Source organism: Labrus mixtus, chromosome 1 (assembly GCF_963584025.1).
Source record: "Labrus mixtus chromosome 1, fLabMix1.1, whole genome shotgun sequence".
NCBI classification, from domain to species: domain Eukaryota; kingdom Metazoa; phylum Chordata; class Actinopteri; order Labriformes; family Labridae; genus Labrus; species Labrus mixtus.
The window spans coordinates 21,689,400-21,716,436 of record NC_083612.1 but is presented as its reverse complement, the minus strand read 5'-3'; the positions used below and the strand labels follow the sequence as shown (position 1 = coordinate 21,716,436).

Below are 27,037 nucleotides of genomic sequence, written 5' to 3'. Positions count from 1 at the left end.
ACAACCAGCTCCTTTTGAACTTCTGTTGGTATGTAATGTTAAAACATCTTGAGCTATGGAATTGTACACTGGTTTAAACCATAGTCTTAAACAGTTGAAAATGAAATTGTAAAATGAGGAGCCAAATATCTAACCTGACATTTTTTTTTAGATTTTAGGACCTGCTGATTGTTCTCGGATTCCCTACCGTCACACCAAATGGAGCTTATCATTCAATTTTCTTCAATTTACAGCTTTTCATTTTTTTCCTTGGCACACTTCCAGTCCACTCTATTATTACCAACCAGTTAGGTGAAATGGAATATTTGGTGATACGACTTTAGGTGTATAGGGTTATCTTTGATCTTCGGGGTTTGGGGTATTTTTCGAGGTATTAGATCAGGAAGTAGTTTGCCAAACAGCAGACTGGAATATGAGGCCTGAGAATGAAATAGTTGAATCATATGTAATGGAGAGAAATGCACGGGTTGTGAAAATCATATGAATGATGTATCATTGAAAGATTGTGTGGTTTATAGAAGAATATCATGCTATGTAGACGTAGTTAAAAAGGATCAGTCGTCACATCTGGTAGCGAGGTAAGGGCTTTTTGGGAGAGGATTTCAGCATTGGACTATTCCCAGCATTCAACTTACCTTTTAAATCATTAAACATGATGAAGCCATCTCCACAAAGTCAGGGGTTTATATACGAAAATCAAACACCATCTGCCATCTCTGATCAGAAGCAACAGCCATCAGTCCAGAGTTACCAAGGCAGAACAGGAAAAGCCATTAACTGCCAATCACTGCATCGATCGACAAGCCAGTCCACCACTATTACCCCGTCTCTTTCCCCAACAACCAGCCCCTGCCCACATTCACACACATACAGCTGTTACTGTACAGCGCACATACATTCACAAACACATTTACATGCACATAACCTTGCATTAAAGCATCTTTTTGTGTACCTACACCACAGGAGGAGTAACATCCAGTGGAGTTTCCTGCTCGAACCCTGTTATCTTTCGAAATATCAAAGTCTTGATTGCAGGTTCAACTTTCTGTTCAGTTAAGATAAAGGCTGTTTGATTCTTTTGTATATACTGGTGCAGTATAAACCCAATGTAGTAACATGAGGGGTTTACTGAAGGACAATCAAGATGCAGTTCAAAGGATATTTCCTTCCACGTATCGGTTTGTAATTTCTTCATTACCCAAATGCATCTCAGTGAAGGTCATTGCTTATTCTGCTCGGTCCTTCGTCACATTTTTTGAGTCAACCTAAAAAGGGAATAGAGTAAGAGAAAGGGGAAAAAAAAAACATTGATTTTTATTCTCCTCTATTTCAATGGTGTCTCTAGAACTGCGGGTCATTAGAAGAATATTTACCTACTTCCCAATTTAATAGAGATGCCGTATATCAGCGATGTGATCTGGACCAGAGGTCAGGGCTGGGGGGAGCAATTAAGGCGTATGGATCCAGAAGCTCTGGGTCGGCCCATTATGTGAAGCCAGGAACAGATAGGTGAGCTAAATGGGAAGGCAGAGGCAATATGTATTGAACATGGCTGTATTCATTAATTGATCTTAGTTACTTATGAACTAGTGATGCATTAGTTGGGCACAAATGGCATTGATGGTTGCATGTGTATGTAGTTGATTTTGTCCATACGATGTATTCTCATTGCACTGGTCCAACTATTTTAAACAGTTAATTCAAGTTATAGCAGTGACTATTTTTGCGTGCTGTATGTGTTAGTTCTCTCTTTTATTGTGAAATATTTTCTGTTACTTGCTTTGGTTAGGTTCAGCCTTCTCAAAGGCCACACAATAGCCAGAGACATAGCAGATATGATGGATGTGGCCTGGGGCCTATGCACTCTCTCTGCGTCTGTGGTGGCCTCATCCACACATCAGCCACAGGGAGAGGGAGGGAACGTTGTGGGGAGGGAGGAAGGGAGGGTAGAAGGGCAGGGATACAAACCAGACCAGCCATTTTCCTTGTTCCGCTCATAAATATTTGTGTGGCTGATTTATAAACAGTGGAGCAAGAGAGGAGATCAAAGTGAACTGTAACGCTTATATAAAACTCAGGCTTTTTTCACTACACTGCCCTACACACCATGCCTGTACCTATTAAAGACAAAGCTATATATCACTGGGCATATTGGCAAGAGGAGTGAATGGCCACTCACACTTTAGAGCCCTGTCTTCTCCCAGTTGTTGGTGTAGTTCTAATAGCACTACCCTCCGAGGCTCTCAAACTAGTTAAAGACCATCAATATGTGAAACAGCTAAAAACCCAGCCTCTACTCGGCATGTGTAAACTCCCCAGAGGTCAACAGCTTCTTAGGTGGGTTTTACATGGCTGTAGTAATGCCAGGCAGCCATATTAAAGCATAGCAATGCTGTGAGGAGTCACTGTGTCCTGCTGGTGGTGGAGTTGTGTTCGTCACAGGAGACAGCTGCACATGCTGATTCAGGCAACCAGCTGGCCAGACTCAACACAAAGACCAAGCCTCCTGTACTGCAGAGAGAAGGGATTGGGGGGGGGGGCCCTGTGTGTATATAGTGTGTATGTCTGGGTTTGCTGGAGTGGAGTAATACCTTTGCATATCTTTCACTTCAGGTCTACCATCAACAGAGCACACATTTCACACCTTCAAACACAAATACACATATGTATCTATATTTACCATCATATCCTATAAGACTCCACCTCTACTATTATGCTCCTGTTCTAGGTGCAAATGTAGGGGAGCTAATGATGGCCTTATTCAGAACAGTCAGAGGGACCTCTGACCTCAGAAGGAGAGAAAATAGCACAGGTAATGGGAGTGAAAAGAAGTCCCCCCCCCCCCCCCCCCCCCCTGTCCCGCTGTTGACCAGGATGGGCTCAGCGTAGTAAGGCCTGGCAAAGCTATTTTGTTAGGCACTTCACACATGGATTACATAACACATTTCATTTATTTATTTATAAATGTATTTTATTGATGTTATTTAACATGCAATATTAGACAATAAAGCCACAATTTCATGTATACTTATATTATATTATATATTTCATTAAAGCTGATTTTGACCTGCAGTCCCTCTGCACTTACTTCTACAGACTAAGCATCAATAATATGTCCAATTGTGTGTGACATTCTGTACCCTATATCACTGTTTTGGCTGTAAAGTGTATCTTCACAGTCATTTGGAATCAGCATTGAGACCAGTTTGAATTTTTTTCACTCTGTAGTATGAGGATATGCTACAATAAAAAGCATACCGATTAAGCATTCTCATCCTATATCATGTAAACTACTGTGCTCCAAAAATTCTGTGCATATATGGCGTGAGTTTGATCAGGTAGGCAGGCATTGTTGGAGGGTTTGAGAGAAAGAAGACTGCAGATTGTCTTACCCCTGGTGTGTGGTGTGCGGGGAGTTCAAAGTCCTGCTGAACATCAGAGAGCTGATGCTGAGTGAGGCTGACTAGCTGCAGCCTGTGGTCTGTGAAGGGTTACTGAATTATTACTGATGGTTTCAGGGGTAACTGTCCGACCACAGGACTGGGGAATATTAATCATTTATTTGATTGTCCGCATGTGCTGATTAATCAATTTGAGTAGGATCTGCAGGATTAACTACCCTATTATTCCCCCTGCAAGAACAGATAAGAGATAAGACTTTAAAATATCATATTCCATTTATCATTTATTTTTAGGTGCCTGCTGATGAGGGTGAAATAAAAACTGAGGTGATATTAGGCAGAACAGCAACATGGGGAAAGTGTTGGGGGAGGAGGATAAGAGAAGGAGGCATGAGAAGAGAAAAAATCTCTTAACTGCAGATTTTAGTGCTTCAGAAGACGGCGGGGGGAAGATTCAGCTTTGTTCATCTTCAAACATGGCACAGAAAACCAAGTTGTGCAGCTGGGAGTAAAAGAGAACGCAGGAAAAAAAGGGGGGCGGAGAGACGAGAGGAACAGGAAGTTGATGGGAAAGTGATAGCTGTCTCCACCTGGAGTAAAGCCTGAGCTGTGTGTTAAAAGAGAAGGCAAAGCGAGGGAAAGGAGGGAGCTTCTGCAGTTCACTCCTCTCCTATTCTCTGCTTTAGGTAAGTTTGGCTCTCATAACAAGTATTGCTAGTTTAGCTGATCCAACAATGGCTCTTTTTCCTGTTTACCCCACTTACTATCTTATCCAGTCTATAAATTCTCAATCTGCCAGCTGTTTAATGTGTTATGTCATGTGGTAATGCCTTTGATTCCAACATGCCTCCGTTTGTAAATACAAGAAGCACTCAAAAGGCTGTGGTTTCTTTACAAGCATGGCGCCCCCGGCGCTTTGGTTGGGAATTCATTGGGAGGGAGAAGGACTGAAAGAGTAAGGGAGGGAGTGAGAGAGGTGGTTAGAAACTGTATACACTTCCCTTGCTCTTCTGCCAACCCCTTCTCCCTACTGCTGCTGGTTGTGCAGGCAGGCAGTGTGTGAGAAATGTGAGAGGGAGGAGTGTATCCTCTCTCCTGGCTGAACACTGCTCCGTAATTATGCACTTTTCAGCAGGTTTTACCTTTAACACTTTCCTCCCAGGGTTGAGATTAGTGCTCACCATGCTTGATTTACTGCACAATTACTGAACAAGAGCTCTACGTAATCAATAAACAGGAAAAGGGAAAGAGGTAGGCTTTGAAGTATAGTTTGAGATTTTTTGCATGATTGAGCAGTGTATATGGTGTAGCCAGTTAGGGCAGCTTTGCCACGATGCCAGTCTGTGAAATGTCTATTATATCAGGCGTGTCTATTTGCTTTAACCACTGCTTACCCTGCTTAACTATCAGAGTTGAAAATGATCTCTTTTTTTCCTGATTGCTGCTTAACTCAAAGGTCAGCAACAAATTGTCTTATAACGAAATCCCTCAAAAACACTTGATTAAAATCACAAGTTGTCTTACAACACATGGTTTTAGTGACGTAACAACTCAAAAGCACAGACACAAAGCACTCCTGTTTGGTGGTTTGCTCTGCCCTGTATTAACTGTCCCCAGATGGGCAGCCAGCACAATGACCTCCATGATGACACTTGCTAATGGCATGAGCAGTTATTTTGGGAACCTCCAATGAGCGGCCATCACAAGTCTTTCTGGGTCTTTGTGAAGCTTTTTGCCAGCATGACCGAAGCAGTAGGGCTCTACCAATTAGTCTGCTCTGTGTTTGATTTTTAGTGATGACAACTATATTTCAGCTGCAATTACGCTGCGCTGGGAATGATGAGGGTTTAGGTTATTGATCCTTGATTGATCAACCTGATCAATGAGCACTTTTGTTTCCTTTTTTTATGGAGAGTGCAGTTATGTTTTTTCTTTGGCTAATGAGCTGGCCCAACAGAATCACCCTGTAAAGAAATCTGTGTTAGGACCTCACATATGTATTACTGATGCCGTTGGCAATGCTCATGGGAAGGAGAGAGTTGCTGCATAGAGCTTTTCAAATGGAGTGCCGTGCCTCCCTGTGGGCAAAGGTCAAAGGCTACTGTGGGTCCTATAAAGAAAAGAAAAATCCAAATGTGGATCTTGTGAATTAGGACAGTAGCTGCACTATCTACACACTGTCTGTATATGAACTATATTCTGTTATACTAAAATGTAGCATAATTCAACAAGGCTTTGGCTTATACTGAATGATGAGCATTAAGGTCAAGAGGATATGCTTGGTGACTATTTTTATTGAACAAAGACCCCAACACTTTAAACATAGCAAATTGAAGAAGCGATGACATTTTTTATTCCACTCAAAATCTTTAGCTTTTTATCTTTAGTTTATAGTGCAATTTCAAGGTTTGACTCATTAAAGTTTGCAGCCTTCTAGTTGCCCTGTATGGTACAGCTCACAGGTGGAACTGGTGGGTGTTTGCTGTATGAACTGCTTGAAGAACCCTCAATAGCAGTTTCACTCCAACAAGGCACTTCATGGTCCATGCAAAATAAGCCCACATATAGACCCACTCTGTATATTCACTTCCACTCAACCCCACTCCACCTTGTTAATTTTCATTTTAAGAAGAGGTCCTCTCAAAGGCCACGTTGCTCCTTTTGTCAGTGCGATGCTGCTAATAAAGATAGCTGTGTAAGACTGGGTTAAATATTGACACTGGCTGAGCACATCATCGCCGTTCTTAATTAGCTTGTGTCTCTAGCAGGCTTATGCGAGGGCAGTGCATGAACAACTAAACATTTCCCTTTACCAGAACTCAAACACTTCTCCCCCAAAACACATTCCTATGAATTTTACATAAAACGATTCGGGATATTCGGAAATCATACAGTGCTCTAGCTATCACAGTCTTATTGCGTAGCCTGAAGCAGCAACCAATTATGTGATAATGAAATATTTACACTACCAAACTGAGAACGCCGGAGGTGAAAGCTAGATAATACAAGCCCGAGGAGACTGTATTCAGTGTCTCGTTTCTGTTGTTATGTCAGCCCAAAGGTGGTACAAGAGATCCAGTAAAGACAATAGGAAGTATGCATGGTTTTCCATCTCCCCTGTTGTTGTGGGCACATTTAAAGGCTTTTGTGGGTCATAGTATTCAACAAGGTGGGAAGAGGACATACAATTGGTATAAAGTTTTACCCCTGTATTCCTTTCAACTTGTGACGGATACTCCTTTGCAATGATACGGCAATGAATCTGCATTCCCGACATAGTGTGATGTTTGTTCTCGAGGACTAATTGTGTTTGGGTAATGTTCCTGCTCTGAATTTAATTCTAGCTGACTGCATTAATCATTACAAGAAGTGTTTGCCTGTATCTTAATCCAACACCCCGACTCACCGTCTCCCTCTTACTCATACACATCTTGTTCACCTCCGCCCTCTCCAAATCTCTGTTTCATCCTTCGTCTTCTTCTTCAGCAACATTTTTGGCTGCCCACATGCACAGTGGCTCCATAAGGCCAGCCTGCTATTGTGTGGCTGGCAAGTGACAAATGAAGAGGCAGTGAGGTGTTGGAGACTCTTGTCAGCTGTGTGGGTGTAGGGCTGCCTCTGCCTTTACCCTACTAACACTTCAGTGACCTACGGCACAGCTCAGTGTAGATCTACATAGTCAGGCATCTTATCTACTGTAGTACACACACTTCAATTTAAAGCCCTTTGTTGCTCTGTTAAGCCAACCCATACAATTCATTTTGTACATTCCTGAGAGTCTGCTCTAAATTGCATGGAAATCAAAGATGTACAAAAGGATTGTGTTTGTCCTCAGACTAACACAATTTGATGTTGTAGTGGTCTGCATTGTAAACATTTCACAGGAAGCATTCAAAAAAAGTTACATACACAAATCCTAATACAAAACACATGACTACAAGACTTGTCCCACTAGAAGTAATATCAACCTGATTTTGTAGCCAGAAGACAGGGAGTGGTTTTAAGGTAATACTAGTGGCCTCTGGTAGTCGTCTTTGTCTGCTCACTACTCGGTGACTAGGGAGGAGTATTGAAAAGTTAGTTGGGTGCCAAAAGCAGGTGTGTTTTTTTCATTTTCTATAAAAAATGGGATTGTGGCCTTTGGAGTTTTAGAAGAGGAGATATTCCTGTTTTTTATGATCAATTTTTGTACCAGAACTGTCACAGCAAAAAGACTTGCTGCAACAATAAACTTTTTGTCATAATCATTGTAATAATAGTGTGTGATACATGACATATTTTTCTAATTGAACAATTTAACATCTCAGACTGCCTGGCTCATGTTTTGCAAAGATGAAAATCGTAAAATGTTCTTTCCGAGCCCTGTACAAGTAATTATTACCACCGCTGTCCAAAATAAAGGGTTGTGATGTTGACACAGTAGTGTGGGTAAAGGAGAGAAGGGCCAGGGCAGGTCCTGATTTGCCTCGTGCAGTTTCCAGATGGTACCTTGCGAGTACACATGCCATCAAGTGGCTGAAGCAGTTGTTTGGGTACCCCTATGGCTCCACCCTGCCCTCGCCTCCTGCAGGCAGACTTATTGTACTGCAATCTTGGCAAGCTCCTCCCAGCATGGCTTTCATAAAAGCACCAGGAGGTTAAGCTGTTAATTAGCTATTGAAAGAGGAGGCCAACAGCTTGCTGTTAATTTGCTTGACTGTTTTTTATTTCTTGTTTGGGGATTGACATCATTTCCTGCCTGTTTCGGAGACATCGCTGTGTGTCACAAAAGCACGAGCATGCTCATTAAGATGGGGGGGGAAATGTGTTTATCTGGCTATGATTACAAGAGGACATTATGTATGTATGGCCATGCTTATCCAAATGTTCTTAATGAGAGTGGCCCTGGACGCTGGTGCAAGGCTCCTTTGGGCATAGGCCCAGGCTTGTTATCACCACACAGGGCATTGATCTATCCACCTCCTGCTTGCATCTCCTTCTCCCCCTTTCAAAGACAGTGACTCACACATGAATTATGTGGACACATTGATCACCTGATTGAGAGCTATTGTTTAGATCCCTTGGTCATTATTGAAGGAGGGATTACCCAACTCTTGTTTTGTGCATGCGTATGGCAGTGTATTACTCAGCTCCTTGTCATAGCACATACCCCCTTAACTCACCTTAGATATTCAACGACTACACAAAAGGTGCACACGCTTACACACGCACTTACAGCAGCCTACACAATCAACATGGCCCAAATGACTGCCTGCATTGATTGCCTTCCCTCTGCAATTATGTTCCCATTGTTTACTTTCTAGCATCTTACTCATTCAAACGGAATTCAATAATTATTGCTTTATTTAATGTTAAAGTAAGTAAGAGTGGTGGGTGTGGAGCACCAGTAGCTGCCTTGTCTTTAAGTGTCTCCATGACCCCCCTCCCAGGCTACTTTGTTTCATCGGTCTATGTTAAGTCATGCTCTCCAAGGACACCTACAGCGATCCATCTCTTCCTTGCCGGTCTCCCTTATGACACAGAGGTCCGTTTTGTTTCTCTCTTCCCTCCCAGAGACAAATATGCACCGGTTTTTATTCACCGGTAGTGATGGATCATTTCTACACTAAGGCAGTAGAGGAAGCAACTTAACACATTATGGGCTTTGTGACAGAGGGCCAGGATGCACTGGAGGGGTGGCAGGGATTAGGGAGAGTAAAGGAGAAGAAAAGACAAGGGTGGGGATGAGGTTCAGGAAGCAGTAGGAAGGCCTGGAATACACAGTCCCCTTAAGCCACAACCTAACTGTTAGGCATGTTGCAGCTTGCAGTGGCTAATTCAAAGCAGCCACCGCACTTGGCACCCAGTGGGGCCTCTGTGGTTGGAGCTGTTGTTCGTGCTGCTGGCAGACAGGGAATCACAGGCATAACTGCGAGAACTCCCTCTGCTTCTTTGCTTTCCCAAATAACCTGCTTACGTTCCAGGGGATTCCCAGAGTACAGATTTATGACAACAAAGTCCCCAAACATTATCTGCATATGTACATATGCTCTGTCGCTGGTAAGAAAGAAGTCAGAGTAACATGTTCTCTACATAAGATAGCTTCCCTTTTTACACACTGAGAGGCGTTTTCTTCTCCCTTTGGCACTGGTATGTTTTTCAACCCAACAGGCATATTACATTGTCTACCTTCAGAGTGAAAAACAGTTACCTCAGCGGTCATAACTGCTGCCATGACATCACTATGTATGAGTGACAAAGGTGCTGTCACATGTCAAAAGCCAGGAACTAGTTTGTATATTTTCATCACAGGTGAAAATGTGTGTCCTCACTCTTTGATTACAGAGAATATAACCTCTTTCATGTCAGATGACTGATCTGCTGTTTTGCAATACACCGTATGCTGTTAGATGTGAAAGTAGGTTTTCTAACTGTGTAGCCCTCCCATGGAGTTCAAATATGAGTGCACAAACAGATACACTGACACAAACAGCAGCTGAGAGTCCGGCAGACTGTCACAAAGCGATAGCCAGCTAGATACTTCCTGGCTCTCTCACAGAGGGAATTTGGCAGCTCTCTCAGAATTGATAGCTATTTAGCTCACAGATAGTCATCTGTTTTAATGCATTAATTTTGTATTAACAGCACTGCCAAATTTAATGGTGGAAATTAGTGTATGACCATAATGGTGTGTGGCTGAGTGTGTGTGTAATCGAGAGTGTGTTTTGTGCATGTTTGTGTATGTACATTTCTGATGTTCTTTTTGTCTATACTTTGGTATGTGTTTGTTGCGTGTACATGCTGTATTATACGGCTCCATTGGGAGCCATTCTCTGGAATTACTGGCTCTGTCTCCCTTCCAGCCTTCCAGTAATACCCACCTCTATCTTGTGTTAGTTGGACTCTCTCAGCAACCACAGTGTTTTGTGTTAAAGGTGCACTTTTACTTTGCATTTAAGTGGATGGAAATGCAGATGTATGCAGTGCTCTGGGTGGGTGGTGAAACTGATACCAGCACGTATTGCCCACTCAGAGGGCAGAGTGCACTGAAGAGTTGTGAGCGAGAGGATGGGGTGGTGCCCACACCGCCCCTGTCCCTCTTTACCTGAAAAAGCGCAGAGCAATGCTTCAGCCTCCACAGAAAAAGATAAGGTGCTCCATGGAAAAGAGAGGCTTGAAAAACCAGGATAGCTTTTTTAAACTATGAAAGCCAGCATATTGTTAAACAAATCTTAGAATTAGACCTTTTTCTGTAAAACCAGAATTAAAGGGATCATCATGTTAAATATAATTGTTAAGGTATTTTAAATGTTAAGAGAAACAAAGTATTATTAAGGTTAATCTAACCAGTTCAGGTTTTTAAATTGGCAGACTGCAACAGGACTTTCATGTGACTTTCACACATTTAAGGCAACTGCAACCAATGTGTTTTTGTGATCTTATCTGTGAAGAAAGACCACATACAGTACATTCATATACATCATTTCTCCCATGCCCAATCGAGAACATCACTGCATTCTAGGCGCTCGCGCATTTGTACTTGCTTAGCTGAATCTCCTATATGATGACTGTAAATTCCCAGACAGTCCAGTACTATTGAATCCATGCCACTGACCCAGCCAGCTTCCCCACCATTATGCTCCACATCCCCTTCTGTTGGGGCCTCAACAGGGTGCTCAGAAACCCACGCCGGCCAACTCCTCCCAGCTCAACATGACTTTTTCATTAAGCTGCCAAATTCCTGCATTGCAGTTGGAGGTGATTTATCATAAAGGGGCTTCATTGCAGGTTCATAGGAAACAGACATAGGCACTGTCTCAGGCATTATTATGTTTCACATTCAGTGGAGTGTGCACGCATGCATGTGTGTGTGAACCGAAGAGGGTGATGGACTGTGAGTTTACTGTGTCCACACTGTGTCTGTGCTCTAAGATATGATCCTAGGAGTGTCTCACATGGATATTTGCTATGGAATCCAGTGAGAATCCATTGAGAAAGTCAGTTCATGCTTGACCAGAGAGTTTTTGTTCTCATGGGCCAAGCTATGCTGTTCTTTTACTTACTATGGTCTACTCTAGTCTCAGTCCTGCTTAGATTATTGAATTACCAGGGACCACCTTCGTGATCACTACCTCCTCCCCTGACTTTAAAATGCCCCAGACTGACTCAGGTCATGACCAGTGCAGGGATGGGGAAAGTGGTGCTTTACAGGTGTAACAGTTTGACATTGCAGACTGAGCTAGAAGCACTGGAGCAGGCGAGACTTGGCCCTGTTGAGGCCATCTCCCCTGCCAGTCAGGTTTATAGTGAATTATGGCCGATTCAGGGGCATGCGGTCTCAGGTTTACTCCTATATAAACCCCCTGCTTTTTATGGGAAACTATAAAACTTCCAGGATTTTTTTCTACCCCTTGAGAGAAGCTTTGAAGTTTAGGTCAGGTGCTGTCTTTTTTTTTAAAACTTGTCCTCTCGTAGATTTTTGCAGCACTGAGTCATTTGGAGCCAGAACTCTCTTTTTTTCTAATTCAAGACATCTGCTATGACTAAAAGCAGTGTGCATGATGGATTTGGTGATATCTATAACTGAATCTGTCTCTCAGGTTTTTCTCTGCCTCCTGATGCAATATTTGTGCGCAGAAGAAAAGGAGGAGGAAGAGGAGGGCTTCCACAATATCAAGCAACACCTATTCATGACATCATGGATTGCTTAAAACGAGGCAAGAAAGGAGAGAACGCAGAGACACAGAGCCTTTTACAATCACCTAATAACTCTATTACACCAAGCTGTGGGGCTTACAAAAAGGAGGGGGAGAAGAACTCCTATTCTTTTTTCCTTGAAGCGGTGTCTTAATGCACATTTTAGGTGTAGAAGTGAGAAATATGAAACCGAAGAGAGTGGAACACAATAGCTCAGAAAACCCCATAGCAATATTACGATATTGCCAGAAAATTAAACATTATGAGAAAGGGACAAGAGCATTTTAGGGAGCCATAATATTGTTAGGACTTTTTTTCCACAGTCCTGTCAACACCTGATTTAGAAATAATGTGGTTAAATGTCTAATGTTTCCATTGCTTTTAGATTTTTCTAGCCAGCCAAACAGGCCATGCAGGGGTTTTTTTTCAGGAGAGTTCAGTTTTATTATGCTGAATGGTTCACCACTCCTTACCTATTATTCTAGTTGTAAGCCTGGTGTTTGAGGTAAATGAACAAATTTATATATTTTTTAAACGCAGGATTTGTAATTCAAACACAAGTTTAAAAAAAAGAATACTCTAAAGCATTATTTCTAAAAGCATTGATTTACTATTTGATGCTTTTGGTAATATATTCTCCCAATTTTGGCCTTAGTTAAACAATTGTAATCCCTATTTACGTGTATGTATTTACAGTTTTTAGAAGTGAATGTAAAGGACAAAACATCAAAATATACAATTACTCGAATGATGTAAAAAATATCTCACAAAATTTCTTGCTGTTTCAGCATGCCTCACTTGACCCATGGGGGCCAAGAAGATTAGAGTAAAAAATTGGAAAACTTTGGGTGATTGATATTGATTGCAGCCACAGAAACACTCAGTGAGACTCCAGAGTTTGATATTAGGAGCAACACATGACAGGCTGTACTCCAGTGTCCATACTGAGTCTGAGGCTTTTATTGTAAACATGCAGAAACAATCAGTGTGATGCTTTAGGATCGTGGTCAATAACTCTGTTGCTCACACCAGGCAAAGCCATATTGTGTCGGCCTTGCGTCATTGATTGAGCCATGCAGGAGGTAATTAGACCGGCGCTCTGTGGTTTGACTAGTGCTTGTGGTGGTATGGTGTCACAGCGGGGGTGTTAGGCATGTTGTGTCACTGCGGAGGGGGTCCTGAAAGCTGGACCAGGTCTGCTGTTGAGTCTTTAGAGGAACTTCTGAGGTTGACAGGTCAATAGCGGTGCTGATTTCCTGTCCTCTGAAGGTTGTCCTCCTGTTGTGGAATGTTCCAGTCTCTCTCAGAATGTACTAACACCCCCTCCCCCCCCAATCCCCTCACCTCCCCAACGGCCGACTTTGCCTCTCTTTCTCTATGAGAGAGCGAGGATTTAACTCACCATGATCAATATTTAGCATCCCATGCGTGAAACAAGCAGATGTTTGGAGTTTCCTTTTCAGAGACGGGAGGCTTCTGTTGAGTGAAGGGGATCAATGCTCCCTTCCGTCTGCGAGGCTGCAGACCCATGGCTTTCTGAAGGGTGGCTGATGTGATTCCTGCCCGCCTATGGGCCCATGAGATTTGCGTGCCTCCCAGGCCTCTCCTGTCCTGTTAGCCCGCTGATACAGACACTCACGCAGACAAAGTGCGCAGTCCAAACAGTTGTCCTGAAGTGAAAGAGGTCTGGATGTTAAACAACAGAGCTGTGATTGGGAATTGATTTGTTCATTTGCCAACTGTTTGAATGAAAGTGAGTCGGTGGTTCCTGGCCAGCTAGCTGCCATCTACAATAACCTCCTTTTCTCCCTCTCTCTTTCTTCTTTCTTTCTTTCTCTTCCTCTCTCTCTCTCTCCATCCCCTCCCACAGCACCTGCAGCAGCACGAGAACGCGGTGGAGGGTGATGCCTGCTACTACCACTGTGTGCTGTGTAACTACTCGACTAAGGCCAAGCTCAACCTGATCCAGCACGTGCGCTCTATGAAACACCAGCGCAGCGAGAGCCTCAGGAAGCTTCAGCGCCTGCAGAAGGGCCTGCCGGAGGAGGACGAAGACCTCAGCTCCATCTTCACCATCCGCAAATGCACTTCTTCAGACACAGGTCAGAACCAGCCCCTGTGGCCCTGTTTAAGTATGTCTTTTATGTGTCTGTGTTTGCTCCACTCTCTGAATCTCTCAACCTAAGCCACTTCTTTACACACATTTATACACATCCATCTACTCAATTATGACACTTTGTATGCCCTATATTTCAAAATTTGCTTTCAAAACGTGTCCCTTTTTCTCTGAGCTTATCTCCCCGTGGAATAAGCATTGACATTAACTGATAAAATCTGTTTTGAAAAAGACATCCCATCATATTTTTCTGTCTTCAATAGTTTTGTTTAAAAAAAAAGAGGCCTGAGTTGTTGCAGCCAAAATTGAAATACAAAAGTATTAAATGCACATATATATATATATATATATATTTTTTTTTTTTTTTTTTTTTTTTAAATAGCAGTGTGTTGCAAACCTTACTTTGATAGAGATAACTGAAATTCCAACTAAATAACGGAGAGCAGTTTTGAGGTGGTATTGAAAAAAGAAATGACTGGAAGTTATGGCTTTTAATTTGATTCAAAATATATTATTGATTCTGAGTTTGTTATAGTTTGCATCATTCAAACTGAATATCCCTGCAAAGCCTGCCTTCACCAGTAATAGTAGAAGTCCTTGTTAATGGTAGCTGTCCTTTTCAGCCATTAAAGACATATTGAGGGAGAGCATTAAGGCCAGAGTAGGAGGAGACGAACAGCAGCTGCAGCTGCAATAACAAACAAAAACACCAACAACCAGCTTCAGCTACAACAACAGTAGTATGACTGAAACAAAATGCCTTGACTGCTCATTTATTACGGAGTGATTAGGAAGACTGAGCTGCGGTCAATTAACACTCTTTCTTACACAGATTTGGTTTTCCAATCACTTTAACTCCCATGCCCTTACAAAGGGCCTCTATTGTGTGTCCCTCCAACAGGGAACCATTACTTCCCTTGCACACATACTCTCTGTCTGTGTTACGCAGGGAAAAAAACGCCAGCCTGTGAAGACGCTTTGTTCCAAGGAGGCAGGGATAATGAAGCCAGCGGCCGGGAAATTGCGCAAAAGGCAGTCACAGATCTGAAGCAAATCATTAGAGAACATATTTAGCTGAGCAATTAGGGACAATTAAGCTTTCTGCTTGCTGCACTCCAAATATGTTAATGACTATAGTACAGTGGACATGCTAACATGCAAAGGCAAGAGGAAGGGCCATTAAGGTTAAAAGGCTTGGGCGGTGTAGGGGGGGGGGGGGGGGGGTTACTTTCTTGTTTTCAGACAGCGGGAGTTGTTGTGCTCCTTCTGCCTATTTTCATTTTTTGCATGTTTGGCAGACATTGTGTTCATCAATATATTTTTAACATTAGATGTTCTGTATAGCATGTTTGTGCCAGGGTGAGGTACTCAGGCTTTAGTTGAAGTAATGGACCCCCTGCAGTGTGGCTGTGTATTGGTGGTATTCTTGCACATTTAACATGGATTATAATGGTTTGTATAATATCTTGCAGAGAGTTATTAAATGATTTCTTGCTTTATCCTAGGCCCCCTTTTGCACTTTATAAAGATGTTATGTCACCCCTGTTTAGCATTGTGAGCGTCTGTTTTTACCTTTCTAAACTGTTAAACATGTCTGTTTGGCGAGGTTACATAATAGAGAAGGTTAAACTAATATAAATAAAATGATATCTGCACTTTTAAAGTACGCTGCAGAAAGATCATCAAACAAACTAGATGTGTGTGCCTGTTTACAACCCAGCACAACCTCCTTTTGTGATAAAAGAAAATAAAGGAGGAAGAAAAGGCTTTTTCTGCAAATTACCTACAACAGTTATCCCGCTTTGTTTGTTAAAGGTAACTCTAAAATTGCTGACTCCACAACTCTCAAATACCATGTCACAACCTAGATGCCTTGTTCAAACTGCATCAGCTGTGCTGGTCCATCTGATAGCCCCTCCCCCACCCCTAGGGCCAAACCATTCCCTCCCAGTGTAATGTTTAATTTCCTCTTTGCTAGCTGTTCTGTGGCACAGGGCTCTTTTTTTTTGTGGTTGAGGCATACTTGCTAAATCAGTGGAACGTTGCCTGGCTTTTTAAAACAAAGTTGCCCCTGGATTTCTGGGTCACCTTGAGTAATTCCCTCGCCTGCTGCTGTTCTGTGATCCTGCGAGTTGGTTCTCTGCTAGTATCAGGATTTTTCCCAAACACATGAAGCCTGCTTTTGTCCAAAGAGTTTACAGCAATAACTAAACAAATGGCAGTAAAATACACACCGCTACAATGAGAGGGTAGCATGACATACTTTTTAGAATATCCCTAAAATTTGTACTATAATGTTTTTGAGTATTTACCTATATGTGCAGCAAAATGTTGCCTCTCTATAACTGCAATGTTTGACTGCTACTTCATGCATGATCTGGTGGGTTTTTTTTCAGTTAACAGCTTTTTTTTCAAATTGATGCTCCATATGAGGATGTCGCAAAAACACAAACTGCTGGGATTTGTTTCTCCTCTGCTCTGAAAATCCGAGGAGAGCAAGGGCAGTTCCAATTAGACTAACGTGGGAATAAACGGCTTGCATTGTTTTAATTCATGCTCATACTGAAAAAGTGCTGCTTAGGCATGTTTGTCCGTGACCCCCGCCTCCATTTGTCTCCTTTAACCCTTTATCTGTGGGGAAACAAAGGGGGTCTCAAAGGGACCCTGGGTCTGTACAGCTGGTCAATGTGCAGGGATCACTGAAAAGAGCTGTGCTCTTACTGCATCAGTGTTAGCCACTAGTTTTGAGGGCAGCATTGCCAGACAGGTATGGACACACAAAAACAGAGAGAAACATGTATACAGTATGTTAGAAAAGGCAGAACCCCCATGATGCTTTCACTTGTGAGCACAGTTGGTTTGTCACATGAGAACAAAACACATTGTAGGTTTAACGTTTAAAAAGAAAAGGTATAACTGAGAGTTGAGTGCAGAAGTTTAGGGTGGCTTCAGAAAATACATAGCAACAATATTTGGGGAATATGAGCAAATAGTAAGGCACAGAAAGGCACAGACACAAGAGCTTGAGTGACACTTCAGCGTCTGATGACCCTATTTCATATGAATGATGTTCACCAGGGCATATAACTACATGACACATTGAGGTTTCTCATTTCTTTACATTTAGTCGACTAAAGTTATTTATTGAGCGCAGAACAGAATGAGATCATGCCTTTTAAAAAGGGCAATGGTAAATTGCACTCAAGGGCGGTATGTCCTGATGTAAAAAAAAAATGTTTGCTTTGGTTTGTGTGAGAAAGAGAATGAGAGATAGAAGAGTAGAAAATTAGAAATGTACAGCGGTGGTGGCGTACATTTGTGTAAGGAGGAGGCACAGATGAAGAACAAACGTGGCTGACAGTGTGGATTAGCTCCTGCTGTAAATCTGCCTCAGTCACAGATGGCAGGCCCTTGATCGTTGGGCTGTGACGGCTTGGCTCTGAACGCAGGAGGAAATCCCTGTCTGTGAGTCGAGGAGGCTGGAAAAGAGAGGGTTGGGGCTGGGGCCGCCTTGGCAGCCACCAGTCATTGTCTCCCATCTGTGTAGACATAGTAGCCTGGGTATTCAAGGGCGAAGTCTGGTGTGGGGAGGGGTTATCACACTTTTGACTCTGCAGTTGTTTCATTTCACCACACCATGAGAGCTTGTAAGTGGAACTTAAGCCTCCAGTAAAGATCAGCGTTACTTTTAATGACCAGTTTGAGAAACTGGGCAGGGGCGTTGTGTCTGCATTATTAACTGGAAATGAGACGAAAAGATGCATACAAATTACTGCATAATAGTGGAATCCAATATGAGATCCATTGCTTGTTTCGCTAAAAGGGGTGCGCTTTCAGGGTCACACACCTAATAGTAAGGCCTGTTCTGACAACAGAGGCATTTCTCTTCGCTTCACATGCCTCCCTCTCCCTTTCTACCTCATGCATAATTCTACAAATGCTCTGAAAGGCTGGAAAATGGGCTGCTACACGGAAAAATGAACTAATAAAATTAAAATAGAGAAGAGCCTGTCATATTTAGGGTTTGCACAGCTCCTTACAGCTTACGCAGGATGTTTCTTTTCTACATTAAGCATGTCAAAATTGTTAAACCACGTTTTTTTGCATTGCATTGAACATTGCCTTCCTTTTGTCTTATCCACTGCTTCCATCTGCTTTTTTTTGTAACATATTAACAGGGCTTTACTCTCCCCTGCTATCACATTTTTTATATCTGCATGTCCAGTAGCAAGGCTAAAGCTGTTAAAGCCAGGTAATATCAGAGGTGAGCCAGGCCACGCTCTCATGGCATGCAAGGGCCAGAGTATGAGCTTTTTTCTCCCCACAGGCAAGAGTGAAACAGACGGTAGCCATTTCTGGAATGTCCTCCTTTATTCATGCTTGTTAAAATGCAAAGTAAACCTTTCCAGAAACAGGATATTGTAGCCCCTAACCACCAGACCCTCTCTACATGCCACATTATGGCCAATCTGAAAGTAAGTCATATAGTCAGACACTGCTGCAATGCGCTTTTAATAAAGGCTGTTATTGCCCTGGTGGTGCAGAGTGGATATGAGGATGAGAACTGTGCAGGCCTGGATGAGTAGGGCCCCAGAGGGCCCACAGCTCAGTCAGGCCTCTGTCAGTTGCCTGCCTTCTAATCCCTGTCCGAAGGGCATCAAAGCAGCATAGGAAATTGTTTGCTGTCCACAGAACGTGCCAGGAAATTCATAAATACATTACTTTTCATTTTGAAAATATTACAAAAGACTAGACATTTATTAAAAAGCCAAAATGATGGCTTTATAGATTTTCCAGTTTTGTATCATCATTCGTATGACTAGGCTGCTCTAACTAACACAGGGAAGGTCTTTCTTTCACTGTGCCCCCTGATTCATGGACCAGCTTGATAAAAATTCCTCTGCTGGCTCATCCTGTAATAGCAAATTGACCAGAAAGCCACAACTCTATTCTGGGATAGGCAGTGAATAAAAATGTCCTGTGTCCCAAGTTTTTACTACCTCTACTGACTGAAGCCTCGCTCTGTAAACATTGGCTAGATTCTCTCCCAGCCTGATAGGTAGGCAAAGACTGGACCGCGCTGTGCTAGCCTGGCTCATAGATCCACAAGTCAGGAGGGAATAAGCACTGCAAGTGTCAAAGATGGGTGTAATAATTCCTGTTAGCAAAAATAATGTAATTTTCTCTCAAGATTTGGATATTAACTTTTTATGCAGTTAAATGATTCCCTGTATTTTGCCCTGTGTGTGATTTCACTGTCAGTTTCGTCAAATGGGTGTAAATACACACCATATTTTCTTGCATACCCACAATCTAGCAAACACAAAGGTGTCCACACAGAAAATCAGTCAGTGTGTGGCTGCAATAGGCTCTCCCTGTCATCAAGCCCATTTTCAGAGGAGACTGGCAGTACATTATAATATTGGTTTCCCTCTCTTGTCATTACTCAGACACTCTCCTTGAAAGCTGATCCAAAAGATAGTCAGTCCATCAGGAGACAGTCATCTCATTTGTACTTACTAAATGTGTTAATGAGTTCTATTTTCAGGCCTAGAGGCTTTGCTGCTGGATATTAGAGCAGAGGTGGCGATCGCTGGTGTGAGCGGCCGGATCTGAGGATCCGGGGTAGCTCAGAGGGAGGGAGAGAGGGGAGGTAATGCAGAAGCCCTGCTGCTCCTCATGTCACTCACAAGGAGTGACCACACTCTCCACAGGGGCTGTCAGTCAGGGCTGAGGGCGGGAAGTCAGTGGTTGCAGACTGACACAGACAGTGCTGAAGAGAATAGATTAGGTGACAAAGACATAATGGTTTTGATGGGTTTAATTATAGCAGCAGTCATGTAGATGCCATACAGGTACATGAGATGAAGGAGAAACAAGTCAGTTGACGCATAGAAAACTGCTTAGTAGAGCTCTTATATAAAAAATATGTTCATTGCAGAGTGTTATGGCAAGTGGCACATAATGCACAATTTTACCAATGTTTATTTTGACAAAAACTTAAGTTGATCTATAAATGACTCCACTGAGATTCTTAGTGTGATTTTATGTACCAAGAAGTTTTTTTTAAATGTCTCTAATTGTTGAATGCTCACCAATGAATTTGTTGTATTTAGGATCACCTTTAGTTATTATTGCAATAGCAATTTTCTTCCAGGAGTCCAACAACAAAACAAGACAAGACATTTAAGGATTAATAGACTGTCTTCCACACTGATAAACAAAACAACATCAAAACACCAGACAAAAGTAATAATGTTTGATATCATTGTCTTAGTTCTCTCACTGGAGTGTGTTAGCCATGAGTCCAAATGTTTCTTATACTGGTTAACCAGCACATTTTGTACTGTGTAAATACGGGAAGAAAATACTTTTGTTTGTGATATAGTGCACATTCACATTTCCTTTGTTTGGCTGTTCTTTACTGGTATTAAGTAGTAGTTGTAATATTTTATGTTTCTTAAGTTTTCTGCACTTATTTTCCTCACTTGAATTCCTCCCTCAGGCGCACATTATCATCTTACATGCAGCATGGTCTCATCTATGATATTGATTGTAGTGCAAGTGTATGCCAGGTGGTCTTGGAACTAGATCCAATAAATTGTTAAACACTTAGCTAGCTCCATTTGTTATTACGCTTTGGTATTGGGTGAACAGAGCGGCTCGCTGTCAGAATTAGGCAGCTCAATTTGACCATAGGCAGCATCAGAGAAGAAGCGGGGGTAAAGTTTGGGAACTATCGAGTCGAGGCAGGGAAAGTTTTATGTAGCCATTTTTAATAAGGCTGTTTGTGCCCCCAAGAGAGAGCTGGTGGATCAAAGGGCATGATCTGTGCTATGGATGAGTTCACCCCGGGTCCAGCAGAGACGATCAGCCTCCCTGACAGCAAAACAAAACCAGAGAGTGAAGGATGCCCTATCCAGCAGCATGTTGCCCTCACACTCCGAAGGCTCCATTAGAATAAAAGCAGATGAAACAAAGACTGGCTGAAAGCACAGATGTTGTGATTCATTATCCACTCTATGATAGATAGGCATGAGTAGTGAACAGAGCGTGCGTAAGTGTAGGTGTGTTGCTTAATGTGCGAATTCATGTTATGTTAGTTTCATTTGACAAAAACATCCTGACAGACAAAAAACATACAGACACTTCCAAAAAGCACACACAACACACACACACATAAACATGTGCCCATATTTCGAGTGCATTAGCAAAAAGAGTCCCCTCCAGTGCCTCAACCACTAAAAGCAGCCAGGCAGATGGCAGCAATGAGAGAAGTGCAGAAATAATTCAATAATGAACCTTTCTAACCTTTACCTGTGGGCGTGAGCACCAGTCATTGATTCATGCTGTGCTCGACAGTACACTACACACCACCTGAGGAGGGTGAGAGGAGGGTGGATGAGGAGAAATTAGTTTGGTGAAAAAAACACCAAAGGATAATATGAGTGGGAGGAGGCTGCTGCACGGTGTGCTGGTGATGGTAGTGTGAGACTTTAGAGGGAACTTTCAAAATTATCCGGGATATGTGTAGTTTCCACGCATGCTGCATCCTCGGCCCCCTTGCAGCTTAGTGTCAGCATAAATTCTCACACCTCTTGGAGTGTGATGCAACTATCAGAGGCCACAGTACACATACACTGTTGTGTGGCAGCTATTGACCAACACTTGAAACACCATTTGTTAAGAAATTAAAGTATTTTAAAGGTGTTATACCCACACCCTGCTCCTTGATGATTTAGTTTTTTGTTTGGTGGAATCTTTAAATATTCCTCCTGTGTGACTCAGTCAGATTTATGACGTCCTGGTCCACAGTCGCTCTTTGTTTGGCTTAGAACACTGCTCAGTCAGTGCTGTTTTATAAGTTGGCTGTGGGTATGTTCTTCCCACTGTCTATTTGGAGCAAAGCAGCTTAGATGAGGACAGTGATAAATGATTTTAAAGTCAGAGGAAAATGAAAGAGGAGCCAGACATTTGCACTGTAAATGCACACTAAGGTTATGAAGTTTCACAATGTCCATAGTGAGGGGGGAAAGGAGGTGTAGTGCAATGATAAGACTTTGACCCATTAGCACACAGAAAAACACTTTAAAATTTTTTTTTTTTTTTGCATTATCTAAGGTTTGGACTCATAACTATCCTCCTCAAATTTCAATTGCATTTTTAGTCATGCTCTCAAAATATTGTTTTATTACTAAGTCCCAGATGTTTCTGAGTTTAACAGACATGTGACCTAAGTTAGGGATAATGAAGTATTTTGTTTCCACATGTCTAATCCTTGTTGAAATACTTCACAGTGCTTAACAGTAAAAACAGAAAAGTACAGAAATGTCTTCATCATAAAGGTATACTGACTTTTTGGTGTCTTTGCTTTACATATTGCCTTCAGCATTAAAACTGCATTTCAGTTATTTTACATCATTTTTAAATCTTGTTGACATTTACAAGGATTTTATACCTTCTTTCAGTGTTATAGAACATTTACCTGTTTATTGTTGTGTCCTTCAGTGCATTTCTAACAATTACTTGTCACATAAAACCATATTTCTAAATATAGCGTGTGGAGAAGAGGGAGACCGCGCAAATAAGTTGGAAACAGCAGAAAAAACCCACCCTGACCAATTTAAAGCATTAAGGTGAATAATCCAGTGTTTAGAAAGCAAGCAAAGGTCAATTGTCATGCTTCTTGCTCAGTACGCATACAGGAGAGCATATCGAGTCAATTCAGCAGAGTTGCACAGTCAAGAGGGAAGAGCATGTGGGTCCTTCCGATGTGAGGCCAAGTGCTGCTGTAAAAAGATTTTCTAGTTTCCACTCAGAAGGCAGATGGCTTTGTTTTTGTTATACTATTATGATAAATGTGCCCTTCATGAGCATGATAAGCAGTATAGTCATGTTTGTACAGAAATACTCAGATGTGTGTGTTGTTATCTATTCATGGTGTGTACATTTGTATGCTAATGACTTTGTGCTGAACCTTCACATACTATTTTTTAGTTTTTAGACAATTTTTTTGTCATACTATCTTATTTAGCGGGCATACTCATTAGCTTGTTATTTTTTTCCCCCTAATGTTTCCCCCTTTTTTAAATGATCAGATGTACAATCTGAGCTGAGCTGTGTCTCAGGAGGAGCTCATTGACTGTCATTTCTAGGTTAAAGTGTCTTTTTGTAGCAGGAAACATCAACTCTGGGTTGGCACACAATATCTGTTTGGCTCTCTATTCCTTTAAAAAAATGCAGCTTTTTCTTTGTAAATCAGTAATAAAAGTATTATCCTTAGCAAGCCTGTTAACTGAAGGTTACTGGAAATGAGTTCTTCTCATGAAAATGCTAAATACTTCACACACTTGGGAAACCTTAGTTGGGGCACATATTTGTGAGATTGGTAGAAAGGAGAACACAGTGGATGTGTTTGAATCCATGTCACAGGTCGTTGTCAGTCTAACAGGCAGGCCAGCACTCAGAGGTCTACTCCATTTAAGGAGGTCCAGAGGCCAGTAAGGCAGCCAGAATTAGGAAAAATGGCCTCTGTTTTTGTCATGTTAAACTAGGCAAAAGAATCTAATTGGGTGGGGGAAAGGGAATGCCAATACCGTCTTTGTTTAAGGGTCCTCTGCAGTCACTTTGCAGGAGCCATTGTGCATTGACCACAATAGCATTAGTTTGTGCTCTGGTTCTGGCCTCCTCCTTTCTCTGGCTCTCTGCAGTCAGCTCCTGTCCGTTCCACTCTGTCTCCACGCTTCACTTCCACGCTCCAACAGGGCCAAGGAAGGGACCCTGTAACATGCCCCCCCTCCATCATGATTACCCAAACCAACCTATCTTACATTATCCCGCCATTATTATCCTCAATCTTCCCTGGTCAGCTTTCTTATCCACACAATTTATCCACAGGAAATCGTCATTTTTCTGTTGCTTTTTCTTTTCGTGAAGCCAAGAAGATAATCTTTATATTCTTATGTTCTTTTTCTCTGTTTTAAAGAAACAAGCCATTTAATGAAATATTATTTAAATTGATTGCTTCATATTTTAGTGAGACTCTTTTTTCTTCATCATCAAGATTTTTTTTCTTTCCTGTGCCACTATGACCAAACACTAAACAGATGCAAATCTGACCGACTGATTATTGAACAGACCATGATGGTAGTTCAACATTGAGAATGACTGTCAATAGGCAAACACTGGAGTATATCCCAGTTATTCTAATGATTCCACTCAACTGAGAGTTATTTTTTCATCTGCTAGATAGGGGGACTATCTTTGAATTAGCACTCGAGCAATACTACAAAGAAGAGCACTTACCTTCCATAATGTCTTCCCGGAGCAATTCTTACGTTGCTTGGTGACCAAAGCTTCTACTTATAGTGGATTATAATGCACAAGAGGTACAAAAAAAACACATTTTTGGCCTTGGTATACTGTAGAAAGTGGTTGTAATCCTCTATCAAATATTTTAGAATGCATGTGCCATGAAGAAAATACATCAAATAACAGAAGATAGCAGGTGAATAAATGATACTATACCGCTCTTGTCTCCTTATGCAAATAGTATAAGAACTACTGTAACCTTGGTATACTCAGTGCACTGTTAATGGTTCTGTGCCTTGTATAGGTGTAATCATGCGTGATAAAAACCAGGCCCAAGTTACTAACCTAAGAGCAATCTTGTGTGCATTAAAGTGTCCTTTTTTTGTTACAGAGGTCATTCATAACTTGGTCGCGCTGTTGATGTACGGTGAAAGATATTGATTGATTAATGCATTAAGTGCTCACAATCCATTAGGTTCTGTGAAAGGGACTGGAGTGAAGACTTGCTCTTTCTCTCACGGTGTATTTTCACCTCTCCCTGTTGTTCAAAGGGCATCATTTTTATGCTGCCAAAGTTTAAGGGACAAAAGCCTGAATATCTGCCAAATAATGCATTCAAAAGAACATTGCTTCTCATGAGTGTCAGTTCAATTACTCTGAAAAGCCTGACAAGGAATTGCTCTTACATTAGCCCTCTGTTCATTGACCCAAAAGGAGTATGTTATTCATCGTCTTCACCTACTGTGTAACACACATACTTCAGCATCTGAAGTTAAAGATTTACTGTCATCTGTGGGATACAAAAAGGGAGATTTTTGTTTGGAGCATACGGTAACTAAATTGTGCTATTTGCCACTTCTCATTGCAGTCAGATTATCTTCCATTCATTGGTGGAGTGCCACAAGTCAAATCAAGCGATGACAAGGAGTGTTATTTTCAGTTTTGCCATTTCACAGCAAGGTACTTTTGTCTGACCATTGACTTAATCAGAGTAGACACTGGTGTGCTTTTCTCCCAAACTCTCCCAAACCCAAACAACTGTCTCGAATGGTTCCCTACACAAATAAGAGCAAGGGTCATGGGGTTCCTTCCTTACTACTTAGTGATTAATAATAGGAGACCTTTATCACCCAGGCCCTAAGAATCAGTCATTACCTTAGAAACATGGTCTGCATTAGAGATTCATAACAGTGTGCCATCTCTGCACCTTTCATCTCAAGCAGGGCCAGCTCCATTAGGATCTTTTATCTTTGTGCTGATGGCTGTTCTTGATAATGGGGCTGCCGAGAAATCCCAAAAAGTAAAGACTCAACTCTGACATTACTGGCCCTCCCTTTCTTCAAGGAGTACATCAGAGTACAGTACAAGACATATACACTCTTATTTGCAGTCTGAAAACTAGCTCTTTTTTTTGCAACTTTTTCTCTTGGATGTTGAAATCTATCAGGGAAGTTCAGTTAATGGTTTGTCGTTTGATAGCTGTGTTGGTAATAAAGACCGAAATGGATTTTTCAACAGCAATAATGCATTTTTACATTTCCCTTTTTCATGCACACTATCAATCAGTGCGTCTTAGCTGCCCACATGATGGGTAAAGTTTTTTTAAGGTCAAGGTTTACTCGTGCTCTCCCTGCTGCTAATCGCATAAAAATGCATTAACGATATCCCATGCAAACCATCATTGAAAACTTTGCTTTTGGGCAGACAAACATAACTGCATAATGGTATAGTAATTCATGCAAGCCAATGTTTTTCAAATGTTACAGTAATTATGAAAAATATTCTTACTTTTCTCCTTCATACCCGCAGCAGAGCAAATCTCATTTCCAAGGCAAAGCGGGAAGGAACACACTGAATAATCATTGTGTTTAATGCTCTGGTCATAATCCCAGGTTTTATGATGGTTTTCTAATGATTTTCTAATGATGTTAAATATTAGTAGAGAGTACAGCCATAATTTGAACACAGCAGTCGTTTTTTCAACGCTCTATCAGCACAGCCGATTGCGACTCCAATGAATATTGCACTGGGAATGAGATTTAAGAGCCATCCCTTTTGGTGTTTTATTTTGCCGTCTCCCCATCTGCCATAAATCCTCATTGCTGTGCTCTTGAAGCCTCCGCCCTCGCCTGCCTTCCCCAGGTGGGAATACAATTAGGTGCAGGGGCCATTTCATTCAGTGCCACTGTCTGTCCACTGCAGTCATTCATAAAAAAAACGGTGGAGCTGTCCCAGTGGAGAAAACAGAGGACTCCTGGGAAATATAAAAAACAGGGAAAGAAGAGAGGGAGAAACAGAGAAGAAAATAGCAAGGAGACAAGCACAAAGAAGGGAAGAAATCTCCAGAATTGCTGTCAGAGGAGATACAAGCTTGGCCTCTGATGAGTGACAATATTGAGCAAAATATGTATTGGAGACAAAGGCTTTGTCTCCTTCCTGTGCCTTTTCAATGAATTACACCTCTCCACCCCCTACCCCCAGCTTTTTAATTAAATGGCTGCAGCTCCATCTCTCTATCCGTAGCTCCCCATTA

At 41.8% G+C, this 27,037-nt stretch overlaps 1 protein-coding gene across 1 annotated transcript in view; it reads left to right on the top strand.

The window, feature by feature from the left end:
• Positions 1-27,037, top strand: part of zfhx3b (zinc finger homeobox 3b) — a 133,723-nt gene that overhangs the window by 60,836 nt on the left and 45,850 nt on the right. Inside the window, exon 5 of the mRNA XM_061038437.1 lies at positions 13,948-14,179. Coding sequence (XP_060894420.1) covers positions 13,948-14,179 — 232 coding nt within the window. The remainder of the gene's footprint in view (positions 1-13,947; positions 14,180-27,037) is intronic.